The sequence below is a fragment of the Geotrypetes seraphini genome, chromosome 1 (assembly GCF_902459505.1).
Source record: "Geotrypetes seraphini chromosome 1, aGeoSer1.1, whole genome shotgun sequence".
NCBI lineage: Eukaryota > Metazoa > Chordata > Amphibia > Gymnophiona > Dermophiidae > Geotrypetes > Geotrypetes seraphini.
Genome location: NC_047084.1, coordinates 252187346 through 252201300, shown reverse-complemented (window position 1 = coordinate 252201300; position 13955 = coordinate 252187346). Strand labels below are relative to the sequence as shown.

Genomic DNA, 13955 nt, shown 5'->3' with positions numbered 1-13955 from the left:
GATTGAGTTAGGGAAACACTGGAGGGGTGAGGGAAAGAGGTGGCAAGCTTTAGGTAGACAGTAAAAAAGGACATTGATGAGAGGGTAGTAAGAACGTAATCTAGACAAATGCAGAAAATAAATTGAAATGGAAAATGAGGGAAAAAAGGGAAAGGGATTGCAGAGGAGAGGTGTGGGAGAGGGAAGGAGAGGAGAGAGATGCCAGACCAATGGGAGTGAAAGGAGAGATGGAAGGGGAGGCATACAGTGTCTGGAAATAGCTGATAGGAATAACATAGTGTAATAAACATTTGTTGGAATGCCCTGAATCTGGCCCTGATGCAGCGATTTTTTGACAGATTCGCGAAACGCTGGCCGCGTTGGCATATGTGGGAGGCATTCATACCACTGTGAAGCTAATTACCATTACAGTACTGTTTTCAATGAATATAGAGTTGTGCATGAAAATCTATAAAAAAGAAAAAATCCATAAAAATGATTTAGAATATAAGCTAAGTTTTAATGAACACTAAGTTAATAATGTATTATGAAAAAATAAGATTTAAGCTTTTTTGAAATTAAGTTAAAAAGATGGGTTTTTGCTGGCCGATGACTGGAGCAAGGAGCGTGACAACTACGCTGATCAATTTGATCAATTCAGCCAATGACTGTGCATAGGCTCCATATCTGAGGCCTTTTCCCGTTGTAATTAAAATTAAAGTTAAAAAATGAGTGCACTTCTCTGAAAAAGTAATAGTGGAATTTTTTCTAACATATTATTGGACTATATACTCCACTAGGGTAGGTTTATTTAGGTTACAATAAATTTCGGTGCTGCCATTTGAAAACTGTGGTGCAAATGCATGTGCCTAAATTTAGTTGCAGATGCCCTAATTCTGTAATTATATACATAATTTAAAAGAATGCCCCAATCTGCACCTTTTCTACCTATTTTTGAACTCCCTTTTTTGCCTCGTGTGTAAAGTTTAAGCTCAGATTCTGCACCTAAATTTATGTGCATAGCCCTTAATTGATTCTAATTAATGTTTGGTAAAAAAAAAAAAAGAGATTAGGTTCTTACCTTGCTAAAATATTTTCTAGTAGATAGCTATGTCATTCTGCACAGTAGGGTATTTACCCATGTCGAATTAGTATAATCACACCAGGATCCACATAAGTTTTTCATGACATGTTGGGGGTGAATTTGCTCTCTTTCTCAACACTATGTTATTTTTACTTATGATCGGCTACAATATGTTTGTTACACTTTTGTACACCTTTTTTCCTCTACACCATTGGTTCTCCTTTTGGCTCTTTGTTCATCATCTTATGCACCTGATTTTCATACACATACACAACAATGTCCTTTATCAACACACATTTCAATAAATTTCACCATAGGACCTGGGAGTATTCTTTGAAACATGGACCGTGTTGGGTCCCAGTGTTTTATCTACAAGAGCCATTTTTTTTGGAAAATAACATTTGTTTGCCTTTAATATAATTCCTATATCTAGTACAAGGGTAGGGAACTCCAGCCCTCGAGAACCATGAGATCTATTTGCATGCACTGCTTTCAATGCATATTCATTGGGGAAATCCTGAAAACCCGACTGGACTATGGTTCTTGAGGACTGAAGTTCCCTACCCTTGATCTAGTACATCATTTCTGCACTTTCTCCTTTTTTGTTTTTGCTACTTGATCTCCACTGCAGAACCGCTGGATTTTTCTTTGTTTTGTCAGTAGAGTATTCTCACCATGCTTGTAAGCCGTGCAGAAGGAATCCACTCCAGGTTTTCAAATCCACCTCCTTCTCCAGATGGCTCTGCTATCCCCTTCAGTTTGTACCAAAGCAGGCAATAGCCCTATATAGGAACAGATAAGAAGGAAGGGAATGGGGAGGCTCGCTTAACTACAAATCTGTTCTACTCTGAAAGTGTATCAAACATGTTAAACATTTTAATTGAATAATCAAAACAACATAATAACTAAACCAATCAGAAACATTTATGGAGCTCAAACAGTCCTCCAATGAATAATAGCAATAGATTATTGCGGTATACAAAAATTAAGTTATTATTATTATTATTATTATTGTTCATACCCTCAAAAATTAAGTTATTATTATTATTATTATTGTTCATACCCTTGGGGTCTGGCTGACATCAAAATCTCAGTTTTGACTGGAACTTCTGATTAAAACAGTAGGCAGCTGGAGAAGTAACTGATAGGGTGGGGTTCCAGAATGACATACTTATCTACTAGAAAGTAAATTAACAAGGTAAGAACCTAATCTCGTGTGCTTCTGGAAGATAAACCTGTCCTTCTGCCATGTTGAATAAAACTCCCAGCTATTCCAGGGATTGGGGCAGAACCAGTTGGCTCTTTCAAAAATTCACTAGACAGTACAGGCTGTGTAAGAGCTGGACTACTTGAGCTGCTGCTTGTTCTCCTTCTGAGAATGACGGAGCCCTGATCAGCCAGTTATCCAGATATGGGTGCAATTGCAACCCTGCCCTGTGCAGATGTGCTGCGATGGAAATAATAAAGAAATATATAGAGCAGATCAGAAAGATACCTTCCTGCTCGTGCACAGAAGGAAAAACTGAAGGGGGCAGCAGAGCCCTCTGGAGAAGGAGGTGGAGTTGAAAATCTGGAGTGGATTCCTTCTGCAAGGCTAGCCAGCATGGGATGAATACCTTACTATCAAGAATGACACACCTGTTGTTCTAGAATGCCAAGCTAATTATCAGCGCTAGTTAGCTTAGTATGCAATTAATTTGCACGTGCAATTTGGGTATGCGTCCAAAATTATGTTTGTAATTTTTGGTGCCTTTTATAGAACTAGGTTAGGGGGAAAGCTATCAATGTGGGCTACTGTTAAATCTATTTTACCATAAACTGGGTTATTTTAAGCATAGAATTCCATTTCATACAAGGAGACACTGTGTTAAAAATCTTAGTGGCCCACTTTATATCTTCTTTCCCTAGTGGTCTAACCTTCGAGAGTATTACGTTCAACTGAACACTTATTAGTTGTTCCGTCGTTAAAAGTTATTGGTACACGACGTCACTCCATTTTTTCAGTTACGGCCCCTCTAGCCTGGAACGCTTTGCCAATTTATTTGAGAGAGGAAAGAATGCTAGATAAATTTAAGAGTAAACTTAAGGGATTCCTTTTTAAAGATGCTTTTAGTGACTAATTGAATTTTTTCTTTTTTACATCTTATATTAAATTTCTCCCCTTTTCCTAATGTTTTTAACCTTAAATGTTTCTTTTATATTGAATTGTATTTCTCCCCATAATTTTACCCTTCTTTGATCATACATGTTAATCAGTCTTGTTGCCTTTGTCTAGTCATGTGATTTTATGTCAAGTACTTTTATGTTATTTTAACTTGTTTAATATTAAGTTCTTTTAGTTTGTATGTTTCCTTAACTTTGTAACTTATAGATGTACATCGCTTAGAACATGGAATAGGCGATTTATCAAATCTTATAAGAAACTTGGAAACTAACTGGAAAAGTCATATGAAGATGCAATTACAGATAGCATTGTACCCTTGAGGAGAGAAGGTGCTATGATAAAATCATTAAAATACCTCAGATGGATAAATATTTAATGAAGATGAGATATGAACAGGAATGTAAAACAGCTCTAATTCAGTTTTGACTTTAGGAGTTAAGAATAAGATGGAGAGTTTGCACCATTTTCTTCAGAGGGAACACTCTAAGGTGTTTTTGTGTTTGATTTGGCCATTGTCCAGTGTAGATGAGAGGTCTTTCCCAGGCTCTTGGTTTTCCTCCATTGCACAGTTTTCTGATTCAGGCACTGTAAAGGGCATTTTATTTCTCTTAGCGAATGACTGACTGATTTCTACAAAAGTTTTATTTTTTGTTTCAGGCAGCACAAAATATAGGTAGGAAGCTCCAGCCAGGCAGATAACAGCAAATACCAGGAAACAGTATGTCTGCAAAGCTTCCTGCAGAGATATAATAAACACAAAATAAAATATTAAATTGCCACTGGTCATGGGGAAAATGTTAAAAGTCAGCATTTTGGAAGGCAGTTTTTCTTGTGGACTTTCACTTTGAAACTGAAGCACATTGGCCTAAAATCAGCACAGAAAAAAATGTGCACTATTCTATAATCAGCATTTTGAGTTGGGCACCGTTTATAGAATATATTTAGTGCTGGGATCCATGACTAAATTTAGACACAACCATTTACATCAACTGAAATGTTGTGTAAATCCCTGTGCTTAACTTAGGCATGGATCAGGTAACTGTATTCTGTAACTGTGAGCACAAATCAATAGAATGTTCATGACTCGCCCATGGCCACACCCCCTTTCAGATCCATGCACTAGAATTTACACGCACCTCTTTATAAAATATGCCTAACAAGATGCAAACATAAATTCTAGATGCTAGTACTGATAATTGTTACTGCCCAATTATCGGTGCTGACTGGCACATTGTTCAATTAATTTGCATGCACAAATTGGGTGTGTGCCCAAATTTGCGTGCACAACTCAAAGTGCCATATACAGAATCTAGGGGAGTATGGGGTTATTGATTTAAGAAGGCTTTCGATAATGTCCACAGATAGTCACTATAGAACATTGTGAGAATGTACGGCATCCTTGAGTGCTACATTAACATCTGGAATGTGTATCTATACTCAAGTTGCATAAAAACTGATAACAGATTCACCGAATTCTTTAGTATCAACACTGGAGACAGACAGGGCAGTATCCTCTTTCCATTTTTATTTTTCTTCATAATGGACTTTAACATGAAGAGAGCAATGAATGGTTCAGAGCAAGACATCCCACTGAAGGACCAGTCTCGACTCACAAACTTGGGTTTTGCAGATGACATCACATTACTAGAAAAGATGAGAAAAGATCTATAAGACATGACAGCCAGCTTGGAAATAGAGGAAGCAAATATTGGATTGAGGATCAGCAGTGAGAAGTTGAAGGTCTTACAGATTGGTGACATTCAAAAATACATACAAAATGCACACATATAGTGGTCGGCTAGCTATCAGATGCGAAAGTTCTATTCACCTACCATGGAAGCATGGCATCCAATAAAGAGAATGTAAAAGCAGATGTTAATTGCAGGATTGGCAAAGCATCAGCAGTTTTCTAAAAATTGCAACCAATCTGGTCAACATCATCAATCAACACCACAATTAAGGTTCACCTCTAGTGTACAGCTCCATTTTCATCCTAATGAGTTTACACCAGAACCATACCATATTGTTTCTTATACCCTGTAATTGTCTGCTAGGAATCATTGCGGCTTATATCTAATCTAATCTTAGATTTATATATCGAGTCATCCCTAAAAAAAATAGGGCTCAATTCGGTTTACAACAATTTATCTAAATGAGATAACATTACAGTCCTTAAAAATTATTGTTTAAAAAACATTGAAACAACATGGTTTTAAAAAATTTTGGGAAGACCTTAAGCAAAATACAAGATCTTATTTGAGAAGGTAGATCATTCCACAATGCAGTTAGTAAAAACAACAAAAAAAAAAGAACCATTTTACTGACCGATCTGATACCTTTAACAGAGGCCCTGTTAGGGTACCTCACCATTTAAAATGACTCTCGCGTCAGAACCTGCTTAAGCTCTACATCTTCACTCACTGGCAAGCGTGGTGTTTTTTTGAAATTGGTGAAGATAAGTAACATTTAAAATATTATTGGATTTATATAGCATTTGATTATCACGTTTTTGATCACTTTATATTATCACCTATCAAAGGCTTGCAGCAGTGCTATGAAAGACTAAGGAGGCCACATTGAGGGGCTCGCCCCAGGTTTGTGGTTCTTCTACCTTATTCAAGGTTCTAAGCACTAGCAAGAGTCATTTTAAATGGTGAGGTACTCTTATTTGTATAGGGCCATTTTGGTTTAATTTAGGACTCATTTAGAGTTTATTGATCCAGCACAATATCATTTGGGAACCTTTAACAGAGGGAAAGGACAGTTTATATGTATGAATGGTTCTACTACCCGAAATTCTTGAAAAATTTAAGGACAAAGGAATCAATGAATCAAAGAATCCTTGTATAATTTTAAATACTGTACAAGCACATTTGAACTGGACTCTAAAATGAAACAGAAGCCAAAGTAGGATCATTAGCAAAGGTGGCACTTGATCAAATTTTGATTTCCCCAAAATCATCCTTGTAGCTGTATTTTGAATTAACTGCAACCTTTTCTCATTTCCTTTACTTAAAACAACATATAGTCATGTGAAAAAATTAGGATACCCCATGAAATATTCAGTTATTTCTTAAGAAATGTTCACATATAGATGTCAAATCTTTTTAAAATTTATCTCTGGAAAAGAAAGTGATGTAATTCAGTGGCATACCAAGGGTGGGGCGGGAAATGCGGACTGCCCTGGGTGCCAGCCCAAGGGGGGTGCACAACCGGCCGGGTCCGGAACCTCCCGCACTTCCCTAAACAGCACCTCAGCGCAGCTGTCGTACTTACTCTGGAGCAGAGTCGGTAGCTGCGCTGAAGGGCAGGAAGGTCCCGCAATGCCTGGGTCTACTGCCTCTGCTCTGGAAGAAGTAAGTGACATCGGAGGGGGTGGACCAGCAGCCGCGGGACCTTGCCACAACTCCCTGCATTTGCCGGCATACTCCTCTCCGACTTCACTTACCTCTTCCGGAGCAGAGGCGGCAGAAGCAGTCATCGCGGGACCTTGCTGATTTGGATGGAGAGAGAAAGGAGCATAGCAGGGTAGTGGAAGGAGAAAAAGGGGGTCAGGGTGGTATGGAAGGGTGGTAGAGGGAGAGAAAGGGGGCAGATGCTGATGGAATTGGTGTGCAGGGAAAGGGGAGAGAGACGAAGGCGGAATTGGATTGGAGGGAAAGAAAGAGTGCAGATGCTGATGGAAGTGGGGGGAAGGGAGAGGAGAGATAAAATGTCAGACCATGGGAGGAGGGAAGGGAAGAAGATGGATGCCAGACCAATGGGGGTGAAGGGAGAGATGGAAGGGGAAGGCATAAAGTTTCTGGAAGGGGAATAGAAGGAGAGAAGATCACATTACATTACATTAGTGATTTCTATTCCGCCATTACCTTGCGGTTCAAGGCGGATTACATCCAAACTAAAACAAGAATTACATTTCAACTTTGAAGTAATAGAATAAACGAAGAGATAAAATTTTAAGGGAGAATTATGGGTTTTAGATAATGTTTGGTAACTAGAAAATTAGAGAGTACTACGGGTTTATAGAGTGTTGGATGTTGGTTAGGATTGTTGTGCTGGATAGGTTTAACGTGTTTTTTGAAGAGTATGGTTTTAATTTCTTTCTTGAAGGTTTTGTAATCTGTGGATGAAGATAATAGAGTGGTGAGTTGTTTGTCCAACTTAGCTGCTTTGGAGGCTATAAGAAGATGCCATATAGAAGGGGCAGAGAGAGGGTAGACAGTGGATGAAAGGAAGAGAGTGACAAAAAGATGATGAAAGCAGAAACCAGAGAAGACAAGGTAGAAAAAAATTCTATTTATTTATTTTTTTTGCTTTAGGAGAGATTCATCGCTGTTTCTGTGGTGTTGCATTGTAGGCAGAGTCTAGCTTCTTGGTGCATCAGTTTAACCTTTGTCTACGTATTTCTATTTTATCTCCCCTTTTACAAAACTGTAGAGCGTTTTTTAGCATTGGCTGTGGTGGTAACAGCTCTGATGCTCAGAATTCTATGAGCATCTGAACTGTTACCACCGTGGCTAAAAACCACACTACAGTTTTGTAAAAGGGGGAAGGGTTAGTTTGTGATTACATATTCCATACTAGGCGAAGGTATTTTGTGTTCTGTGTGTTCGAAAGACATGGGGCTCCTTTTACTAAGCTGCACTAGCATTTTTTAGCATGCGCTGCATTGCTGCATGCGCTAACCCCGCGCTACACGCCAAGAACTAACGCCAGCTCAATGTTGGCGTTAGCGTCTTGCACATACTGTATTGTAGCACGCGCTACTCTGCACGTTAATACCCTAACGCACCTTAGTAAAAGGATCCCTTGGTTTTCTGTTAGGATTGACTATGCAGGATTGATCTATACTAGTCTGGCTTGTTTAGTTTTACAATGGGTGTATTAATGTTCTACTGCTCACTGCAGTATGTAAGATGCTGCCTTTTCCTAGGTACTCATGTGTGACGTGTGGATTGTTACTAAAAATCATGTTTTTCATACAGATGTTTTACATACAGATGGGGGGGGGGTGTCAAAAAATGATGGGCCCCGGGTGTCACATATGCTAGGTATGCCACTGATGTAATTGCAGGTAAAAAATAAAACTTTTCCTTGATATACTCATGAAACAAAAGATATCCACATTATAATATTATCGGTCTTATTTACAATCACTTTCCTTATCATTCCTAGCATCTTGTTTGCTTTTTTGCTACAACTACCCACAGGGCAGATTTCAGCATAGTGTCTAGAATGACACCCAGATCTTTTTCTTGGGTGCTGACTTCTAAGGTGGACCCTAGTATCAGGTAACTATGATTTGAATTATTCTTTCCAATGTGCATCACTTTGCATTTATGTACATTAAATTTAATCTGCCATTTGGATGTCCAGTCTTCCAATTTCCTAAGGTCTTCCTGCAATTTTCACAATTCTCATATGTTTTGACAACTTTGAAGAGCTTTGTGTCATTTAATCACTTTACTTGTCATTCCAATTTCCAGGTAATTTATAATTAGATTAAATATCACCATTCCCAGTACAGATTCCTGCGTCACTCCATTATTTAGCCACCTCCACTGAGAAAAATGGCCATTTAACCCTGCCCTCTGTATTCTGTCCAATAGCCAATTTCTATTCCACAACAGAACATTGCCTCATATCCCATGACTCTTTAATTTTCTCAGGAACCTCTCCTGAAGAACCTAGTCAAAAACTTTCTGAAAAATCTAGATACACAACATAAACCAGCTCACTTTTATCTATATGTTTATTCACACCTTCAAAGAAATCAAGCAAATTGGTGAGGCAAGACCTCCATTGGCTGGACACATACCAACTTTGTCCCATTAAACCACATTTGTCTACCTATTCCATAATTTTATTATTTATAATTGTTTCCACTATTTTGCCTGACCCTGAAGGCAGGCTTAACATTTGGTAATTTCCCAGATATACCCTGGAACCCTTTTAAAAAATCAGCTAACACTGGCCACCCTTCAATCTTCAGGTACTACAGACGATTTTAGTGATAGATTACAGATCACTAACAGCAGATCAGCAATTTCATGTTTGAGTTTTTCCATACCCTGAGATGTATACCATCCAGCCCAAGTGAATTTATCACTCTAACTTGTCAATTTGTCTTAGTAAGTCTTCCAGGTTCATTGCGGTTCCATTCAGTTCTTCCACATCATCACCCTTGAAAACCATTTCCAGCTCAAGTATATCTCTTATATCTTCTCCTGTAAAGACCAAAGCAAAGAATTCATTCATGTTCTCTGCTAAGGCCTTATCCTCCCTGAGTACCCCTTTTTCCTCCTTGCTCATCTAATGGTCCCATGGATTCCATCACTGGTTTTCTGCTTCTGATATACTTGACAAAGTTGTTACTATGAGTTGTTGTCTCTTTGGCAAGCTTATGCTTCATATTAGTTTTTAACTTTCATTATCAATCTAACTTGCTTATGTCTTTTCTTATTTTCTTCATTTGGATCCTTTTCCATTCTTTAAAGGATGTTCTTTTGACTCTAATAGCCTCTTTCACTTCACCTTTTAACCATGCCAGCTCTCATTTCTCTTCTTTCCACCTTTTTAAATACATGGAATACATCTGGTCTGGGCTTCCATGATAGTATTTTTAAATAACATCAATGCCTTATTTAAAGTCCTAACCATTTCCATCAATCCCTTTAGCTTCTTTTTAATCATTTTCTTCATTTTATCAGTCACCCTTTTGAAAATTAAATGCTGCTACAGTAGATTTCATTAGTGACATCAGTCCAGATAGTTTAAATTTGATCATTTTTTTTTTTAAATTGTGTTTATTGTGAATTGCAACAATGACTGTACAACTAGCAAACAATACAATCTTAATCATTACTATACAATGATTATAGGAAAATAGCAGCCTATAGGCAATAGCAAAAACCTGTGAGAATCATCTACCAACTAGTCAACAGCCTAGTTGCAACATTCATTTTCTATTTTATCCCCCACAAATACTCAACCCTACCAACTACCCCAAGTACAATCATATCCACATGCTCACCACCCATGACTCACCAGACACTCCACACTCACTCTACCTCACTCATCCACTCACTCTCACTAATCCACTCCTCCATCCGGACCTCTGTGATCTCCACGAAAACTATGAAAACCATGAGATCTCTCATCTACCCAGAAAACAACTGCAAAAGGTTATCTCCAGGACAGAGGATCAATAATTCTTTCCATAGGGCCACATAGCATCAGTACACCCAACACAGTTACCTCTTGTACTATGCCCTGCATTCCACTAAGGATCAAATCTAAAATAGCTCCCCCTCTTATCTGTTCCAGGACCAGTTGCTCCAAGTAGCAATCACTTATTACATCTGGGAATTTTACCTTCCTAGCACTCCTTAATGTAAAGTTATCCAGTTAATATTGGGGTAATTGAAATCAAACTTTTAACAAATTAAGCACTCATATATATTAAGAAAGGCTGACCAACCAACCCCACCTGTAATTCAAGACTTATCAATTTTGAGCCTATAATAAACTCTTACAATGCAGGCACAAAATATAATTGGAGAAAAAGACCTCAGATGTGATTCATAGGTCTAAAAAAAAACAACCTCTCAATGTCCAATATTATTCTAATCTGCTGCCTTATATTTAATCTCAATGATTAGTTTATATATTGTTAACAGCAGATCTCAAAATGTGTCCATAAAGCAGATAAGGTGTCAGCTTTCAAACTCACTGCACATATAAGCAATTAAATTAGATGGAAAAAGCTCTATGCACAGAATCATTCAACTCTAGATCTGATTTTTCTCACCTCCTTCTTTTGGGATTCCATATCCGAATTGATATTTGATAGCTGTTCATCTACTTGAGCTCTTCTCATATTATCTTACCATAGTTGTACTTGACTCTGACTTTGTCATGATCCTATGTTACTTATACTTGCATCTTCACCTCTTATGTACGGTCTTCTACTTAGCTCCTATGAACTGCATTGAACTTCACAGTATATTGCAGTATACAAATAAAATTTTATGTTATGTTACTTAGCTTGTTATCTCAGATCTCTCCAGTTATTATCTTGAATTCACTAACCGTTGGGACTTGCTCCATTGGTCTCTGTAACACATCCCACCAACATTCACTCTCAACGGTAAACAGATCCAGCTCTTTTTTATATGTGGGGCAGACCTCCCGTAAGCTAAACACAGGCACAGTTGAGGAATCATTGGTTTCTCATTGTCTACAGTGCCTGCATGATTTCAGTTCATTGTGTGGTATTGTGCTGGAGCATGTGGTGAAATCACAGTGGCATGGTGATTGGCAGTGGAAATTGCTACAAAAAGAGTAGTGCTAGATTTTTTAGATGGATTCTATAAACCTCAAAGGACTGAATGCACACACCGAATGGGCAGCATTTTTATTTGAATGAATGAGGAGACGTGGTTAGTGATTGGTGTGAAGAATGAAGATTGATTGGATACTGAAGAGGAAGATAGAGGCTTGTCAAAACAGGAAGTGTTTCTTTTGGATTGTCAGCGGCATCTGGCATCACTCAGAGAAGTATTCTAAGAGTTGAGTCGTTGTTCCTTTAATTACAGTGGAAGATTCCTGATGCAGCTAGAGGAAGACGAAATAAGGAAACCCTGTCTGGATCTGTTTACCATTGAGAATGACTATTGGTGGGATGTGTTACAGCAAGCAGTGTCTCTTTTGAATACACAAACCAACGGAGTGGGTCACAATGGTTAGTGAATTCAAGATGTTGACCATAGAGATCCGGGATAGAAAGCTAAGTACTGTGGCAGGCAACCGCCTGTCATGAGTAGAAATTCTCCATTTGACTCTGCCAGAGTTAAAACAGCCCCAGGTCCTATGAGTAGAGACAGTCCTTTGAATATGGGAGATGGGGGTGGAAGGCAGGCAGAGGGGCCTAATTGTTCAATGGAGCTTGGCACCAGTGATCCTGTCTTCAGTGACCTAGAGAATGACGTGAAGTTGATGTCTACTGAAGAAGACAGCATGTTTGAAGGTATGAGTGAATAGAGCTCTGTAATGTGAGAATGACTGAAAGTGAAAGAAGATAGTTCTAGGTTACAATGTGTGCTGTGAATGTGAGTTAACAGAGTTCCCTGAGACATAAATGGGTTTGGAGGGATTGTTGCTTAAGGGAAAGCAGAACCAGATGAAAGGAAAGGGAGTTTTATTTTCTTGGGGCACGTGGCCTAGGTACAGACAGTACAAGAACTGTTTGAGCTATATTGCCTGGAATAAGAACCTGTGGAAAGAAGACTAGAGGCTGAAATAAAGCAATTTTTTCTGTTGTAACTTAAGGTGTTGAGAGTGTTTCTGAATTTATCTGAAAAGTTAAGTACCACTGGCACTCCAGGAAGACGTAGGATCTAGCATCTGTGGTGGGAGACAGGGATTGCCCAGTGGCCTCTCACAGCCCTTCCACAGTACTCATTTAATTGCTTATATGTGTAGTGAGTTTAAAAGCTAGCACAAAACAAAAACTGCAGATCATGTACAAGATGCTCGTTCTTGGTTTACTGCAGTCTTTGTTGGATTCTTTTTTTGTGTTCTCTGAGTTTAAAAGCTGACACCTATCTGCTTTATGGACACATTTTGAGAACTAATATATATACCAGTGGTCTCAAACTCAAACCCTTTGCAGGGCCACATTTTGGATTTGTAGGTATTTGGAGGGCCTCAGAAAAAATAGTTAATATCTTATTAAAGAAATGATAATTTTGCATGAGGTAAAACTCTTTATAGTTTATATATCTTTCCTTTTGGCTAAGTCTTAATAATAATATTGTAATTTATAGCTAAAGAGACATGATCAAGAAACTGTTTTATTTTACTTGTGGTTATGATAAACATACTGAGGGCCTCAAAATAGTACCTGGTGGGCCACATTTGGCCCCGGGCCGCGAGTTTGAGACCACTGATATATACTAATGATTGAGATTGATATAAGGCAGTAGATTAGAATAATATTGGACATTGGGAGGATTTTTGTGACCTATGAAGCACATCTGAGGTCTTTTTCTCCCACATATTTTGTGTCTGCATTGCAAGAGTTTATTATAGGCTCAATATTGATAAATTTTGAATTAGAGGTGGGGTTGGTCAGTGGATAATTTGATGAAAGTTTGATCAGAAATTCACTTATTCCCCTAATTAACCTTCTGTAATTGAAATCACCTATTATTATACTGTTGCCCAATTTACCAACTTTCCTAATCTCTGCAAATATTTCTTCATCTGCCTGTTCATTCTGTCCTGGGAGATGGTAGTACAACCCTACCTTTATATTCTTTCCCTTCAAACAAAGAATTTCTATCCACACTGGATTCCACACTGTTTATTTTGTTTGATTCAATTCCCTCTTTAATATATAGTGCAACCCCCCTCCAATTTAATTACTCTATCATTGCGATATAATTTGTAACATTGTATCATTTGAACATTTGCATTAGTGACATTTCTTTTGCTTCATGTGTGATATGTATTTGGCTGACCCATGAACACAATAAGAAATTAATTGGAATGTAACTATCAGCCATATTAAGCTCTGAAAGGTTCTTCTAGTCAAAAGGCTAAAGGTAAAAAAAGGTAGCATTTACTCTTTTATTCTAATCTCTGCTTGAAATTTGATTTAAATACATTACAAAATTCTAATAATATTTATTTTGACCTTAATTCTGCTTTAGTAAGACTATATGC

At 38.0% G+C, this 13955-nt stretch overlaps 1 protein-coding gene across 3 annotated transcripts in view; it reads right to left on the bottom strand.

The window, feature by feature from the left end:
* Nucleotides 1-3583: 3583 nt before the first annotated feature.
* SLC2A9 (solute carrier family 2 member 9) overlaps nt 3584-13955 on the bottom strand; it is a 201470-nt gene continuing 191098 nt past the window's right edge. Inside the window, exons 13-14 of one of the 3 annotated variants that reach the window (XR_004539921.1) lie at nt 4697-4871; nt 3834-3963 (exon numbers count right to left, since the gene is read on the bottom strand). Coding sequence is in view for 2 of the 3 variants with exons in the window: in XM_033949181.1 (XP_033805072.1) it covers nt 3697-3963 (267 nt within the window). In the remaining variant the exon portion in view is untranslated. Of the gene's footprint in view, nt 4872-13955 lie in introns of all 3 variants that reach the window. The other 2 variants (XM_033949181.1, XM_033949198.1) reach the window with 2 other exon arrangements.